This window comes from Ovis canadensis, chromosome 18 (genome assembly GCF_042477335.2).
Source record: "Ovis canadensis isolate MfBH-ARS-UI-01 breed Bighorn chromosome 18, ARS-UI_OviCan_v2, whole genome shotgun sequence".
In the NCBI taxonomy this organism is placed as follows: domain Eukaryota; kingdom Metazoa; phylum Chordata; class Mammalia; order Artiodactyla; family Bovidae; genus Ovis; species Ovis canadensis.
Window position 1 is genome coordinate 68942274 of NC_091262.1, and position 16272 is coordinate 68958545.

Below are 16272 nucleotides of genomic sequence, written 5' to 3' on the forward strand. Positions count from 1 at the left end.
ATCCTGGAATGGAGACAATCATCTGGGGTCAAAGTTCACATCTGAATATGGTTTCTCCCACTACATTCTCCCCAGCCCCATCCAACAACTCCACCAACTAGATGACCCCAACCCCCATGACTACGGTTTCCCACAGTAAAACTCTAAAGAACAGACAGACACCCCTTCCCAACAATGATCAGAGATGCTGGAAAGCCATACCTAGGCCGCTCTGCTTCATCTCTGTCGGTGGCCGTGAAGATGAAAAGAGTCGGTACCCACCAGGCCTTGAGGAGGAAGTCTCAGAAAGCACCTGGGGAAAGAAGACTCTGTATGACCACTGAGACTCTTCAGTGGAGAAGTCTAAAACCCAGGTCCTGAATTCCTGCCCCTGTGAAACCAAGCAATGTCATAAAGTTTAAGAACCAGAGTACTTTTATGGGAAAGAAGAATACAAAGTCTAAGAATGCATTTTACAGAGGAAACTGCCCAGGGAACCCTTCTATACTAGAAAGTACTTCTGTTTCCAAGATGCCTGTCCCTGCAGCCCTCCAATCCCAAATCTGAGAAATCATTAGTCAACCATTCTCAGTTCTCAGCAGAGCACGGTTCCTTCATCTTTATATCCCTCCACAGAACTCAGAAAGCCAATCACAATAGCTCAGCCACAGTAAGAAGTAAAGCCCAGCCATGCCCACTCCTTTCCACAGGACAGTTGTGGTTACAGCAACCATACTTAGTTTCTTCCTTTAAAAAAAAAAAATTACTTATTCGGTTTCACTGCGTCTTAGTTGCATCATGCTAGGTCTTCAATCTTCATTGCAGCATGTGGGATCTACTTCTGTGACCAGGGATTGAACTCTAGCCCCCTGCACTGGGAGCATGGAGTCTTAGCCACTGGACCATCAGAAGTCCCCATACTGAGTTTCTTATCTGAACCAGAAGCCCTTGCTTCCACTCCTAGAGACATGAAATGAATTTCCAAAAAGCCTACAAGGGCTCAGTCACACAACCCCCAACACACACCCTCCTCAGCAGCGTTCTGAGTCCCTAAGTCCCAGAAGGCAAAGACAAAGGCAATCAAGGAAGACGAAGTACATACGGACACCTGTGTGCAGGGGGCCAGGTGCAAGGTGGACACAGCCCAGGACTGTAGGCTGATGGTGGGGGAAGTCCAGGGGAGGTCCCCTGACCTCTGGTGGTGCCCTCCCCTCAAGGGGATTAGGTCCAGGCTCCCGTGCACTGAATGTTCATGACCTGCAATCAGGCCGGGTGGAAAACCGGTCATGGCTCCTCACACCCCAAGCTCTCCAAAGCCCTAATGCCCACTGGGTAGAGGCAGTTGTAGGGCCGGAGAGGATGATCACCTAGGGCACGGCTGCAAAGGTCACAGGTTTTTAAATTCTAAACCAGTCCAAACACATAAGAAAAGAAGGCATGGAGAGAAGGGTCGTAGTTTATAAGAATAAGACTACTGATGCCTATATTTATAAAATAAGGAGAGGAACTATTAATATGAAAAGGCTGCGTGAACAAGCAACAGAGAGAAGATTTTCTTGCAAAGCTGAGGAGCATATCTTGGGCAACCATCGGCCTGCAGAGCCATGGTACAAGCAGTACCAGTAACTGAGAGATAGAAATCTGATGACAAGAGAAAGCTTCCTGTAAGCCTGAAAGAAAGAAATCAATTTCATCAAGTTGGGAAGATAATACACTGGGAGCTCTGCTTTGCCTATGTCTCTTGACTGCTTAAATCAGAAGAAAAGGGGGTCCAGCACAACAGTGCCAGAGAGGCTGATGTGAATGGAGAAGACACTGGATATGGAGGAGAAGTCTATTACTGGACAATTACATGTCATTCTGTCCACGTGGTCTACCCACATGAGTAGGCAGGGTTCTAATGTACTGTAGATACTAAGCTAACTTATATCTTAAGGAGTGAATGATACATACCCCATCTAAAGAAACTCTGAGTATTCATGACCTCAAATCCACCTTAACGTAATCAGGAAGAAAAAGATGAGTCTAGAACAGAGGCTGTAGTTTGTCTTCTCCAAAATCTGAACCATGAACCTTTGGCTGAACCTACGTAAGCTAATCATAGATTCTTCTGACATACTTCTAAATGGAAAGACCAGTTCCTCTAAGACAGAGAACTGGTACCAAACCAAGTGAACAGATTCATCTGTCAAAGCAGGACCCACACCAATCATGGTCCTGAGACAGGGCTAAATCATGGGGTCAATGAATGTCAATGAGCCAAAGAAGGAAAGGATCTCTCCAGGAAGAAAAGACCAGAATTCTGGTTTATACCCCAGGATAAAATGTAAGATTTACAAAAATCCTTTCTTCTAGGCTAGAACCAGGGCTAGACACAAACTCCAAGCACAGCAGAACACAGGCCCACGTTGATAAACCGCATCCGAACAAAGGGGAGACAGACAGACCTCCAGACTTGATTCCCTTTCTGGAATCAGAGTATAGATAACTCTAAAGGGGTTAAATGAAAGTGCCATTTTTAGTAAAGTGATATTTACTACTATTAGAACCATAATATTTACCCAAGACAACAAGAAGATAGAGAGGGCTTGGCCTTTAATGAACTGTATTGTCCTCATTGCCGACTGTTTACTGAGCATCTATATGACGAGTATTACTTGTATTCAAATATTAGATGAAAAAAATTGAGGCTTGGCGAAGCTGCCTGTCCGAGGTCACACAGCATCTATCAAACGAGATTTAAGCCCAGAGTTCATGCTGTTTCTATTACATTCTCTTCATTTTCTTTTAAGTGAAGTCGCTCAGTCGTGTCCAACTCTTTGCGACCCCATGGATGGTAACCTACCAGGCTCTGCAGTCCATGGGATTATCCAGGCAAGAATACTGGAGTGGGCTGCCATTTCCTTCTCCAGGGGATCTTCCCAACCCAGGGATCGAACCCTGGTCTCCTGCATTGCAGACAGACGCTTTACCATCTGAGCCTTTTCAAATGCATCCAGAGTCCTCCTCCTCAATCTCATCTCTTGAAGCCCTTGTCCCTCAGATGGCCCTCACCAGCATCTCAGAAGGAGCCTCCAGCTTAAAGGAGCTTTATGGGGAGACCAGCTGTGAAAGTGACATTATGGGTTACATATACATCAGGGGCAGGAGGACTCTGCTTAAGGTCCCGAGAATTCCACTGAAGGGATTCAGAGATTCACATATATTGTCCTATGAGCATGTCTACCACTTCCTTCTCCCAGGCCCCTCCCATTACCTCCATGGAGCCGGCTTTGCGGTTACGAATGAGGGGTGATCTCTTTGGGAGGCCGGGGCCCTCAGAGGGCAGGGGCGAGGTCTGCAATCCTCGGTCTGGCTCATCTGATGCCTTCCCAGGGCACAGGTCCTCCACGCTGCCTTGGTCTGCTTTCCTCTCCTCATTCTACCCAACAGCAGGCACAGAAGGGAGAGGTGTTAATGGCCTCCAGCCTCCTACTCCAGTCTCTCCAATCCTTTCAACTTCCCTGTACTGTTTCTGAGTTTCCCACCACTTGGTTCCTAAATCCTCCTTTCCCAAATCCCAGCGCTCTGACCCACCTCAGAAGAGGCTGGACGGAATCCACAGCCAGTCGGGGCACTGCCTTCTTCCTCGACGCCTTTCACTCCAGGGCTGAAGTGCAATTCCACGTGGAACCGCTCCTCCGACAAGGGATCCTACGGGGCATCACCAGAGGAAGGGGAAGTTGGCGAAGCTGAGTATGGTGGTGGAAGACCAGGCAGGGATGATGGAGAAACTCAAGAGGTCACATCCTCCCAGGGAGGGCTGAGGTTTCAGCATCTCACCCTCCTCTACAGTAGCAGCTCCCCACAGTCTAGTCTCATGGGATCCTCAGGTCCTCATGTGACTTTCCAACTTCCAGTTCTACAATGGAAGTAGAATGGGGAACCCCCCCAACCATCTCCTGCAGGAATTCAGCTTTGCTAAAGTACCCACAGCAGCACATTTAAAGGTATCTTTGGGGAGCCAGATGAAGAAGGTATATGTGTAACAGTATTTGAGAGGAGAAACATTATTTTTCTCATTATAACACCATTCAAATTCCATGCCCTCCCTAATGTCAGAGCTCTGTTCTCTGGTATCTCTCTGACTTAGCATCAACCCAGATCATGTCTTTCATTCTAGGGGGAACCTCCTGGACACGCTCTGCGTGCTGCACTTAGATACCACACATAACTGGATTCCACAGATTCTAAGGATAAGAAAGTTTTCCCCTAAAAGGGGTTGGAGGAGAAAGAAGGGGCCCTCTCCTCGTCCTGCCCTTTTAGCTCCTCACCTGGGTGTTGTCCTCATAGAGCATGATGACAATCTGGGTCATATAGTTGAGCTCTGAGATGGCACTGAGATAAGCCAAAGCTCGCTGCCACTGTGTATCCTTGGTTTCCTGCCAAATGCGAGAAGAGGTGGGCCAGTGCCCAAGGATGAGGGCGTCAGCAAATAGGCAGGGAGACATGGAGACTAGAGGAAGCTTGCAGTGAAAAGAAGAACGAGGAGGAGAGTAAAAGAACACTGGGACAGGAAGCTCATGGGCTGAGGGAAGAAGGAAGATCCTTACATCCAGAAGTCCCCCATAGCGGAAGACACTCAGTAGGGAGTGCACATGGCTTTCACTGGTAAAGTAGAGACGGGTTCGAACGTGGCGGCCTGGAGAGAGCACCCCTCGGGAGTACCTGAGACAACAGCCAGGTCACTCACACTGTCAGCCCATTGTCCTCCCGGCCCACCACAAACTCCCTCCTCCTGCCTCAAAGCCTCTCTCCTTTCCATCCCAGAACCCCCTTCCATTCTTGGTTCCCCAAGCAGTCCCGGCCTGGCTTCCCCCAGAGTTCCCTGACACGACCCCTCCCTCCATCCAGCATGCCGCCCAGCCCTCCCTCACAGGGGATGCAGCTTGTTGACAGACTCATCCTCATGGGTTCTCTGCAGGTCAAGCAGTATCTTCCGCAACAGTGGGAGACAGAAGCCCACGGCAATTTCCAGTTTCTCCTCCCGGCTGATCCCGTATTCCTAGGGGCCACAGGCCAGGAATAAGCACCTCGACAAATCTTTTTCCTCTCGCCTCATACTCCCAGGCCCAAGGTCATGCTTGTCTTCAACTCAGATCTTGGGTTTCTTCCCAGTTCGCCACATTCTTCCTCCCTAGGCTTCTCCCCAGTTAGCCTCTTCAGCTTCCTCAGAGCCGGGATTGTAACTCAACTAATTCCTTCTCTAGCTTCCTTCCCCTGGTTCCCATAGCATGCTTCATTTCTGCCTTTTCTCTCCTTTCTGCCCAGTGCCCCTGGCCCTAGACTCGATCCCTTCCGTGAGACACACCTGGGGAATGACCACATCGGCCAACGCCTTAGAGAGACGGAGCAGCTCTGCCGTGCCTTGAAGTCCCAGACTCCCATTGTGCTGTACATCATACTTGACACAGTCGTAGATGTCAGGGATCTTACTGATGTCATAGCGCCCACTCTTCTGCCGGAAGTCACGCTCCAGCTTGCTCCAACGCTGCAGCATCAGCTCTAGTGTCTCGCTGTGGTAGAGCTGTAGGTCTGGAAGGCAGACAGACAGTCAGAGAGAACCAGAGGCTTTAACCGAAGGCCCTGGCACATCTGAAGCAGAGCCAGAGAGATGAGGATGACTTGTCTCAGACACGTAGGAAAGGGCACGCAGTGGCCTGAGAACCCATCCACACCCAAAACCCTGAAAAGAAGACAGTAGTGTTCGAACCCACCTACAGACTTGGGGTCCTGCATCCGTTCCCGGATCTGGTGAGTGAGGTTTTCAATCAGGTCAAATACCTGATCACAGACCTTCACAGGATTCTGGATAACAGCCATGGAGCTGAGGAGGGAAGTGCTTCCAGTGGGAGCCAGCTGTGGAGAACGGAGAGATGGAGAGCAAGACAGACTCAGTGCCAACTGCCCAGGCTCCTTGTGTGCTCCATCACGGAGACTGCCAGCAAACTGGCTCTGTCTGTCGGCTCGCTCCCACAACCATTCTCAGGCTTCTGGGAACACTAGCAGTTCCAATGAGGGGACTGGCCTAGCACAAGGCTACCTGAGAATGGGTCCTCTTAAAAGTTTTGAAGTCCAGAGGAAATAAAACAGATCTAGGTCTTCTTGGGGGGTCTAAAATACTCAAGAGAAAATGCTGGGGAATAAAGATTCAACCCAAATCCCCACAGAATGTTTTCATGAGTGGATAATAGAAATGACATTATGTAATTCCTCTAAACAAGATGCTAGCTTGAACCTAGAGCAGAGGTGCCGCCTCAGAACTAAGTCCAACTCAAGCATGTAGGATGGTCCCAGTCAGTGAAGAACGGGGTGGGGGAGAGGACAGGTTCCATTCTTGCTGGCCAAGGGTAGCAAGGGAAAAAGGAAAAGATGCCTTAGCATTTTTTGATTTGACATTGAGCAATGACTTGGAAAATAAGGTAGTAAGGTCCTGGCCCTTTATCGAGGCCTTCTCAGAGAAGAACACAGAAAATGCTATTCTCTAGAATAGACCCTAAGCATCTGGGCAACTTTAAGAAAGACCCTAAGCAAGACCAGTTGAGCCCAGAATGGTGAGTGAGAAGATAAAAATGGTTTTTGTCTTAAGTTACTGAGTTTGGGGTGGTTTTTAATACAGCAGTAGACAAACTGAAAAATTCTTTTATTGAAAATCCTTGGGATCAGCTGTGTTTTGGAACTGAGAATTTTTTGGACTTTATGAAGTTAATACAGAGCATATGTGCCCTGAGACAGCAGGGCCTAGGGCATAACCAAACACTGTTCTATTTCTGTAGCAAAATGTATATGACTATTTTACACAGGTGAGGTGAGGTGAGGTGAAGTCGCTCAGTTGTGTCCGACTCTTTGCGACCCCGTGGACTGTAACCTACTAGGCTTCTCCGTCCATGGGATTCTCCAGGCAAGAATACCGGAGTGGATTGCCATTTCCTTCTCCAGGGGATCTTCCCGACCCAGGGATCAAACCCGGGTCTCCCACACTGGAGGCGGACGCTTTAACCTCTGAGCCAGAAATAATCCTATTTTAGGGATTAGAAAGAGTCTTATCATATTGGGTTTTACTGCCAAAGGAATCTCTTCGTTTTTATTTCCTTTAGGCTGTGCTGGGTCTCTGTTGCTGGGCTTTCTCTAGTTGTAGCGAGTGGGGTCTACTCTCTGGCTGTGATGCACGGGCTTCTCACTGCAGTGGCTTCTACTGTTTCAGAGCACAGGTTCGAGGGCATGCAGGCTTTAACAGCCGCGGCACTCAGGCTCAGGAGTTGCGGTTCCCTGACTCTCGAGCACGGGCTCAGGAGTAGTGACACATGGATTTAGCAGCTCTGAGGCTTATGGGATCTTCCTGGATCAGAGACTGAATCTGTGTCCCCTGCATTGGCAGGTGGATTCTTAACCACTGGACCACCAGGCTTCCCTGCCAAATGAATCTCGGTGGCAAGGTTATAAAAATCTTTTTTGACTTTCAAAATTCTAGATGACAGATTGTGGACCCATACTTACCTCAAAGGGTGGGTAAGGATTAAATGGCTGAATGTATGGAAAGCATGTGAAACAGTGCCTGGCACATCGTTAAGTACCATTACTGATTGCTATTATTTAAAATTCTAGGAATTTGGGAGTGGGGTGTATCGGGCACAAAGATAGGGACAGCCTGACCTGATCGTAATCCTCAGGGCCAAAGGGCGCATCCTGCTGCAGAATGTGATGTAGCCGAGCCTTCACACGGTGCTGGCAGCTGCTCAGGGAATCCCCATCGCTGTCCAAGAGCCCGTTCATGTTGGCGCTCTTCACCATTTGTACCAAAATGGGTGTCAACTCCCCTTCTAGAGCCAGAAGGCCCTGGAGGGAAAGCACGAAGTCTGTCAAGTTCTCCTTCTACTCCACTTGCCCTAGGCTTCGACGGTCCCAGAGATCAAATGAGAGCTGGCTTGGGGGAGCTGGGGTGCAGATCAAGGAGCCCACCCCATTAATTATTCTCAGTAGCATAGGATGTAGTCATACACAAGCAGAAACTTCTCTGAGTTGGCACACAAATCCTCTGAAATTTCCTGACTAGTTCTCCAAACTCTGCTTCTCTACCTAATGGAAGCTGGGACTGTGGGAGAACCAGAGTGAGCACCTTAGCAAAGGCTGCGGCAGTCATCTGGACACGGCCCTCATCAGAGGCGTAAATCTTGAGATCGTGGCGGAAAGTGCTATGGAGACGAAGCAGCCCACAGCCGGGAAAACCAGCATAGTCACCTGGGGCCAAAGGGGAAGACCAGAAATGGACGGCTATACACATCCAAGAATGCTCATTTCCCCTTTAACCTCCCCAACATCTCTGTCCCTTTGTTTCCTCAACTTACTCTCTAATCATCTTATCTCAGCCCTGCTATGTATCGACACCTCCCCGCCATGCCCCCAGACACTCACCCTGTCCTCCAGGGTACATGCAGCGGAAAGCTCGCCCCAGCTCCTCAGCCTGAACACGGCCAGCCGGGGTCAGTTCTCCACCCCACTTCAGTACCAGCAAGAGGGATGGGGCCAGAGCCTCCCGCTGTGTATCTGCAGGAATAAGAGGGAGTAAACAGGTCTAGACCTAAGGAAAACAGTGTGTGCTTAGTCGCTCATTGGTGTCTGACTCTTGCAACCCCATGCGCTGCAGCCCACTAGGCTCCTCCGTCCATGGGATTTCCCAGGCAAGAATACTGGAGTGGGCTCCCATTTCCTCCTCCAGGGGATCTTCCCAACCCAGGGATCGAACCGGCATCTCCTGCATTGCAGGCAGATTCTTTACTGTTGAGAAAGTGGGGAAGCACAAGGAAAACAGTGGGGACATCTAAATGTTAAGACTTCTGAGGAGCCCAGAAACGTAATTTGGGAGAGAGGTCATCTAAGGGTTCAAGAATAAAAGATGTAAGTGGTAAAGGAAAGAAGTGTTATGTCTCACCTTGCCCCTCATTAGAAGCTTTTACTCCATGAGGGTAGTAAGTCAGCTGCACCTTCCGGTTGATGCCTGAGAAGTGACCGTACCTGCAGGATAAACTCACAGTTTGCTTTTTACCCCAGCACCCAATTCTTATGGCTATTGACACCCTTTTTCCTATTCCCTTTCTCACATCTCCAGCACGGATTTTAACTGCTCCAATTTCCCTGTCTTCTCCTCGATCTCACCACCTGGTTCTTTCTCCAGTTCAGCCAATAGCAGCCGTGTGATGTCCAGCACCTCCTGGAGGAAATAATAGTGTGTCCACGCAGGAGGCCAAGTCCTGGCTGGCTAGGCTTTCATCCTGGCCTCTGTCTTTTCATAGCACTGCTCCTGCCAGCCAGATTCATCATCTTACCTGTAGCTGCTCTGGCCGCTTCAGTTTTAATTTCCCTGTCTTGTAGCCACCATGTTTTTCGAATAGACTAAAAAATCTGAAGAAAGGAGGAGAAGCTTCAGTATGGGTTGAGAAAGGCAAAAACCTCTGGGAGATGCCCCTCCCCATTTCCCTCACAAAAACGTATTTGTCTAGATTAGAACACTCGGCTTTTTACCTTGGGTGTGTCACCTCCATCTTCATCTTCTGCTTGGGTGTACGATCCCCATGACGAATGATTGCGATGACACAACGAAGTTCCATCCTAAGATAGGGAATCCTGTTAGAGCCACTTCCTCATCCCACCCCACACCGCCACCCATTTCATCCTACTCGCCATGTGGAAGAACACAGGAAAGACTATCTGAGATGAGGAATACAGGTAGGCTCCACCGGTCAGACGGCACAGGGGCAGGAAGTGACCACTGGTCTAAGATATCTTAAGTGGTTACTCCAGATTTTTAACTTTTACTTTTGCTCACATAGTGCCGGAAGTGGTAGGGACAATGGGAATGTCCTCAGCCTCCATGGGGATGGACCACGGGATCTGGAACTGTGGGGCAAGCTCCCGCATTATGGTGTTCCTAGAAGGAGAAACATGAAGAACCCACATGAACATGAATGAACCAGAACTACCCACCTGAATGAAGTTCAAAAAAACTAACGATATGTTAATATAAAGTCCAAAGACATGCAAAACAATCCCTGTATTTGTAATAAAGACTGTGTTTACCTCTGGGTGGGAGGGGAGGGGATGTTATTAGTAAGGGTTATGTAGGGGCTTCAGTTCTATGTGCTTGCTTTTTTTTTTTGGTTGTACCACACAGCTTGTAAGATTTTAGTTCTGTGACCAGGTATTGAACCTGGCCCCTCCGCAGTGAAAGCACCAAGTCCTAACCCCTGGGCTGCCAGGGAATTCCCTCAACTATATTCTTAATATTTTATTTCTTAAGCTCAATGGTGAATATACCAATACTCACCATAGCCATCATTCCTTAAACATTTTTGAATGTTTTACATACTAAAAAGTCAAGTTGAAAGACAGTGTTATGGTATGATCACATTTAGTACAATAAATAGTCTGTTTATATACAGAAGAAAAAGACATATTGTTATGTCTAAAACAGTTAACAGTAATTCCCTCTGGGGAGAGCCATGTTGGGAAGGCAAGAGAGTTGAGGAGCCCTTTCTCTACTTTTCTTTTTCACTTTTAAATCATTTTTACAGCATTTAAAGTACAGGAAGACCTCAGGGACATTGAGAGTTCAGTTCTAGACCACTGCAATATAGTGAATATCTCTATAAAGTGAGTCATAGGAGTTTTCTTGTTTGGCAGTACATATGAAAGTTACCATAGTCTAATAAGTGTGCAATAGTGTTACGTCTAAAAAGACAATATACATACCTTAATTAAAATATACTTTACTGCTAAAAGTGCTAACCATTATCTGAGGCTTCAGCAAGTTCTAATCTTTTTGCAACAGTAACATCAAAGATCACTGATCACAGATCACTATGACAAGCATAATAACAATGAAAAAGCTGGAAATACTGTGAGAATTACCAAAATGTCACAGAGAGACATGAAGTTAGGAAATGCTGTTGGAAAAATGGTGAAAACAGACTTGCTCAAAGGTTGCCACAAACCTTCAAAATGTAAAAAAACACAATACCTGCAAAGTTCAACAAAACAAGGTATCTTTAAAGTAAAAACTTTGCTATTCTCCTCTTTAAGCCCATTTTCCCCAGCCCAGACCACTGTGTCCCTTACCCTAGAATCTTGGCACAATCATCATAGTATTTCATCGAATTCTTGACAAAACTGAAGCCATTGACATCACACACAAAGGAGTGACCATTGGCACGGAGGAGATCAAAACCACAAACTGTTTGCTGCAAGGGGAAGAAGGGAAGGTGAGAACAAGAGAGAAGGGAAGATGAGAACACGCTTCCTCCTCAGCTTCGCCCGCCAACCTCTCCCTCATGCCACAGCCCCTCCCCTGCACCCCTCCTGCTCCTGCACAACCTCCCTACCAAGGGGCCTCCCTTCACCTTAAAAGCTACGCAGACTTTCCTGGCCACCAGCTTTTCCATGGCGGTCAGCATGACTGGATATCGAATCTCTTTCCCCTCACTGTCTCGTTCAACCTTCCCATCCAAAGCTGGAGATTTTCTGGCTTCAGCATGGGCATAGTCTGGCCCCACTGTGTACACCTGCAGGTACATAGCATCACTGAGTATGCCCACAGCTCACCCTGTATATGAGAAGGCAATATGAACGTCATGTCTGTAGGCTAGTTTCCCAGTAAACAAAAACAAAACAAACAAATCCCCTGAGTATTAAGAACAAGAAGACTGACATTTTTTTTTTTCACTGAGATGGAACTTCAGTATCATTATGAAAGTTTCTCCATGGGACTCTAAAACTATCATCTAGTCCTTACTAAGAAATAACTTACCAACATTATTCCATTTTCCACATTACCCTTGCCCTCACTCTGACAGTGACAATACAAATACCTACTTCCCCAATCCTTATCTTCACCTGCATATGAAAGCCAATCCCACTCACACTTTATTTTCTATACCTGCTTCCCTACACTTCTACTTGCTTCACAAGCACCCCACCCCACTGAGACATTTATAACCTCTTAAATCCCCGTATCCACCATAACCTTGACATCTGTGCCATCTGTGGGCATAAACTCCTCATAGATGTATGAGCCTGTCTTTCGGACGCTGCTCTCTGGAGAGTAAACACTGCTTCGGCTGCCAATCTTCAGGAGAAAAAGGAAGGGGGAGAAGAAAAAAGGTTGTCTCTAACTTGTCCCCAAGTCTCCCAGCTTCCCTTCCCACAACTTCATTCTTGCTCGTCTACTTCTCTGCCTCCCCAGATGTCTCCCACACCTTACGGAAGAGGCGCTGGCTTCCTCCTCCAGCTGAGCTGGGGTAGTAGATGTAAACGTTGTGGTCCTCTGCACTCACAGGCTTCTCCACAAAGGGCTTGGGAAAGATGGCTCCATTTACCTCCACCTGGTCTTCACCCTCTATCAGGTTGCACTCTGAAAGGTAGGTGTGTGGTCATTCCTAGGGCCCAAGAATGCTTCCAACTCCCAACTTCTCTGAGTTTTAATCTCCATCACCCTCAAATTTCTATGACCATACTTTAATAATAGATATGGTAACTAACATCTATATAAGAGGTCTCAGATTCTATCCAAAGACCCATGGCTCTAGCTCTACCCATAGTCCAGTAACCAACGCCTCACAGAGACAGGCAGCACATAGCTGTCTAGAGAATGGAGAACTGGGCTCAGTCACAGAAAGAGGGGCAGGGCAGGAGTGGACGAGGCCAGGTACTCACCCTCAGGCCGGGCAGGGTCACGGTTGAGCACAGCGTATCGAGGCAGGTCAATACCCTCCTCCTGCAGGATCCGGTACACCTCCCTCCTGTTACCCCCGAATAAATTAGCTGGGAGAGGTGGGGGCAGGTGACAAGGGGAGAGGCTAGGGATTTTATTCACACAGGAATTGGGAGACACCGGTGTACAGAACTCAAGAGGGTCTGGTACAACAATTCGGCATGTCTGTTTGACTCTGCCCCTCCCAGAGTGGGTTCTCTAAAACAGGCGTGATCTCGGGGCCACCCATACCCCCAGTCAACAGAAAGCTGTACCTATCCTGGATGTAATACTGCATAGCCAGGTCATTGATAAGAAAAGGGTTTCGAAGCTTGGAGTAAGCAACAGCTTTGTCCAGGGGAAAGCCTGGGATGGAGAGAGGAAATAGAGAGGTGAAAGAAAGAAAGAAAGAAACAGTGAGAAAACAGCAAGAGAAACAGAAACGTGTTAAAGCTATTCATTGCCACTGAGCTCCACAACCCGTCCAACCCAGCACTCATCCTCCTGCCCAACCTCGCAAGTCTGGAAAATTCATCAGGAAAAAAGCCAAACAGAAACTACTTGTAGGGTCCTTCCAGAGACTGATTCTGTCAGAGATCCGAAGAACCTTAGAGCTGTCCTGAGGTTTGAATATGGGCTTTAAACTAACCCCAGCAACTTCTCCAAGATGTAGGAAAAGCAAATCCCTTTGCACTGTTCTCTAGCATCGGGAAGAGAGGACGACTTATTTGTCTTATTTGACAGTGAGAGCCTTATTTCCCAGTCCAGCATTCCCAACACCACTCCTTCCCATTTTTCTTCACAGACACCAACCTTTGGAGTGGAAGGAGATGAGGCAGTGGCAGGATGGCCAGTTTTCCACAGGTTCATTGAGGATCACGTCTTCTCCCAGGATGATAACAGTCAGGTAGTCAAACCTGCAGAGTCGCTCTAGGATCTGGGTCATTGGCTTGGACTTGGATTTCTTGGTCATAGCACAGATGCCAACAATGATCTGAGGTTCAGGAGGCTACCAGGAGGAAGTGCCGTCAGGAACTTCTCACCTGAACCACCTTTATCAGGGAACAGTGCCTCATCATCTCCTTAGGGCAGAGTTTCTTGTCAGGACTTTGGACTTGGGGGTTCAGGCTGTCTCCTAACTCAGGCCTAGACTGGGGTTCCTGCAGGGACTCCTCCTGCCACAGTGGGATATGTGTACTCAGGCAGAAGAGTCAGAGAAGCAATAATCATGAGCCAACAGGAGGCGGGCACAAGCAGAGGGCCTTTAAGGAGAGGCAGTCTAACCAGTCTTCACCGCCCTTCCCTTGCATCAAGAGGGCCTGTTTGTGACCGGGAGTCTAAGCCTTTGGGAAGACTGGGAGGAGGTGTCTCAATCCTATGGAATCTCCACTATGGCGGGGGTCCCAACACCAAGTGACATCATGTCCCCGTCTTACCACTTCATCCTCCTCATCCTCAAGGAGCTCGCTGTCACTCTCTTCCGGCCTCATGCCGAGTCCACGGGTGCCCAGCCCCTCATCTCCAGCTCCGAGGAAGAAGTGGGCTGTGGCACTCTCGCCCTCACTGGCCGGCAGTGACCACATCCCCGCCGGGGCACCCACTCATCCCGCCCTGAAATGGAGGGGATCCCCGTTAGCTCAGAACCCAAGTCCCACAGTAGTGGGTGGGGGTGGGGGGTGGGGGATGAGAAAATAAGAGGGAACTACAAGGGGAAACAGGAAACAAAGCTACAGTGATCAACAGGGAAGGAGGCACGTGGGCTGTGACTGGCAATGACTATAAAGACCCCCGAGAGAAAATCAAGGTTTCCCTTTTTCTCCCTGCTCACTCCACCCCCAACCATGAGCCTGGGATGAGAATTACTGGACTAACCCTTACCGCACTGGCATGTCCCTGATTCTGCCAGCAGGAAAAATCATTAACTCCAGCAGCAAATGGGAAAGGCAGTTCTTCATGGAGGGCCACTGCTGATTCCTACCAGAAAAGAAGGCTAGAATGGCATTTCAACTTCGGATTCATTCGAAATCTTCCCAGCCTTCCTCTACCTCCCAACAGCAAAAAGCAGAGACATCGGTTTGCTGACAAAGATCAGTCAAATCAAAGCTATGGTTTTTCCAGGAGTCATATATGGATGTGAGAGTTGGACCATAAAGAAAGCTGAGCATCAAACAATTGATGCTTTTGAATTGTGGTGCTGGAGAAGACTCTTGGGAGTCCCTTGGACCGCAAGGAGATCAAAATAGTCAATCCTAAAGGAAATCAACATTCATTGGAAGGACTGATGCTAAAGCTGAAGCATGCTGAAACTAAGCTCCAATACCTTGGCTACCTGATGCGAAGAGCTGACTCGCTGGAAAAGACCCTGATGCTGGGAAAGACTGAGGGCAGGAGGAGAAGTAGGTAACAGAGGATGAGATGGTTGCATGGCATCACCAACTCATTGGATATGAATTTGTGCAATCTCCGGGAGATAGTGAAGGACAGGGAAGCCTGGCATGCTTCAGTCCAGGGGGGTCACAAAGAGTTGGAAATGACTTAGCAACTGAACAACAACAACAGTTCAAGAGCAGAGGAATGAGAGAGCTCAGTTGCTTTTGCTCTTCACCTCTATCTTCTGATTGATTGATTGGGGGCACCATATGTTCTAAGCATTGTATAAGAACATTAAAATCCCTTTGCCCTGACTCTCCTTCATCTACTTACCTTAAAAGAAAAACACCCAATTCCAGAAAATCTGTTCAAGAAAAAAGGGCTAGTGCTAGCTGGGAAATTGAGGATACAGGCATCCCTACAACAGGCCCCAACCTATTCTCAAACTCAAATTTCAGTTTTCTCTCTGCTGTCACAGGGTACACAGACACAAGGCTGGTCTAGGCCAAGGTCCTTCATAACAGAAGTTACAATGAGGAAAAAAAAAACCTACCTAGAGCCATTATCAGTGAGAATATTTTTTTTAAATAATTTTATTTATCTGTTTTTGGCTGTGTTGGGTCTTCCTTGCTGAGAGGGCTTTTCTCCAGCTGCGCCAAGTGGGGGCTACTCTCTAGTTGCAGTTCAAGCTTCTCAATGCAGAGGCGTTTCTTGTCGTGGAGCATGGGCTCTACGGCGCAAGGGTTTCAGTAGCTGCAGCATGTGGGCTCTGCAGGTGCAGCTCCTGGGCTCTAGAGCACAAGTTCAGTTGTGACGGGCGGGCTTTGTCGCTCCGTGGCATGCGGGATCTTCCCAGATCAGGGATCAAACCCATGTCTCCTGCATTGGCAGGCAGATTCTTTGCCACTGAGCTACCTGGGAAGCTCTGGTAATATCTTAAGAGTTAAAATTGAATTAGAACAACCTGGAAGTTCCACTTTTGTACACATATAGAAGTAGTGGTTCTTAACTAACTGTGATTATACTGTGCAAGAAACAATTGTCAGGAGACACTTTTGGTTATCTCAACTCGGCAGGTGCTATTGGCATCTACTGAGTAGAGGCCAAGGATGCTGCCAAACATTCTAAAGGGCATAGCATAT

General features: G+C 48.0%; 1 protein-coding gene across 8 annotated transcripts in view; it reads right to left on the reverse strand.

Annotated features, from left to right (window-relative positions):
- The window catches only part of PPIP5K1 (diphosphoinositol pentakisphosphate kinase 1), a 40028-nt gene that overhangs the window by 19735 nt on the left and 4021 nt on the right, over positions 1 to 16272 (reverse strand). For 5 of the 8 annotated variants that reach the window (XM_069558814.1, XM_069558813.1, XM_069558810.1 and 2 more), the window contains exons 2-26: positions 14639 to 14734; positions 14197 to 14371; positions 13574 to 13769; positions 13036 to 13126; positions 12724 to 12809; positions 12267 to 12421; positions 12035 to 12136; positions 11412 to 11573; positions 11131 to 11252; positions 9842 to 9943; positions 9538 to 9624; positions 9342 to 9417; positions 9117 to 9226; positions 8948 to 9030; positions 8431 to 8562; positions 8135 to 8256; positions 7672 to 7854; positions 5736 to 5877; positions 5330 to 5553; positions 4896 to 5023; positions 4572 to 4686; positions 4293 to 4400; positions 3556 to 3672; positions 3236 to 3400; positions 202 to 292 (exon numbers count right to left, since the gene is read on the reverse strand). In XM_069558814.1, coding sequence (XP_069414915.1) covers positions 202 to 292; positions 3236 to 3400; positions 3556 to 3672; positions 4293 to 4400; positions 4572 to 4686; positions 4896 to 5023; positions 5330 to 5553; positions 5736 to 5877; positions 7672 to 7854; positions 8135 to 8256; positions 8431 to 8562; positions 8948 to 9030; positions 9117 to 9226; positions 9342 to 9417; positions 9538 to 9624; positions 9842 to 9943; positions 11131 to 11252; positions 11412 to 11573; positions 12035 to 12136; positions 12267 to 12421; positions 12724 to 12809; positions 13036 to 13126; positions 13574 to 13769; positions 14197 to 14343 — 3046 coding nt within the window. In that variant the 5' untranslated portion in view covers positions 14344 to 14371; positions 14639 to 14734. Of the gene's footprint in view, positions 1 to 201; positions 293 to 3235; positions 3401 to 3555; positions 3673 to 4292; positions 4401 to 4571; positions 4687 to 4895; positions 5024 to 5329; positions 5554 to 5735; positions 5878 to 7671; positions 7855 to 8134; positions 8257 to 8430; positions 8563 to 8947; positions 9031 to 9116; positions 9227 to 9341; positions 9418 to 9537; positions 9625 to 9841; positions 9944 to 11130; positions 11253 to 11411; positions 11615 to 12034; positions 12137 to 12266; positions 12422 to 12723; positions 12810 to 13035; positions 13127 to 13573; positions 13770 to 14196; positions 14372 to 14632; positions 14735 to 16272 lie in introns of those variants that run through there. The other 3 variants (XM_069558816.1, XM_069558815.1, XM_069558811.1) reach the window with 2 other exon arrangements.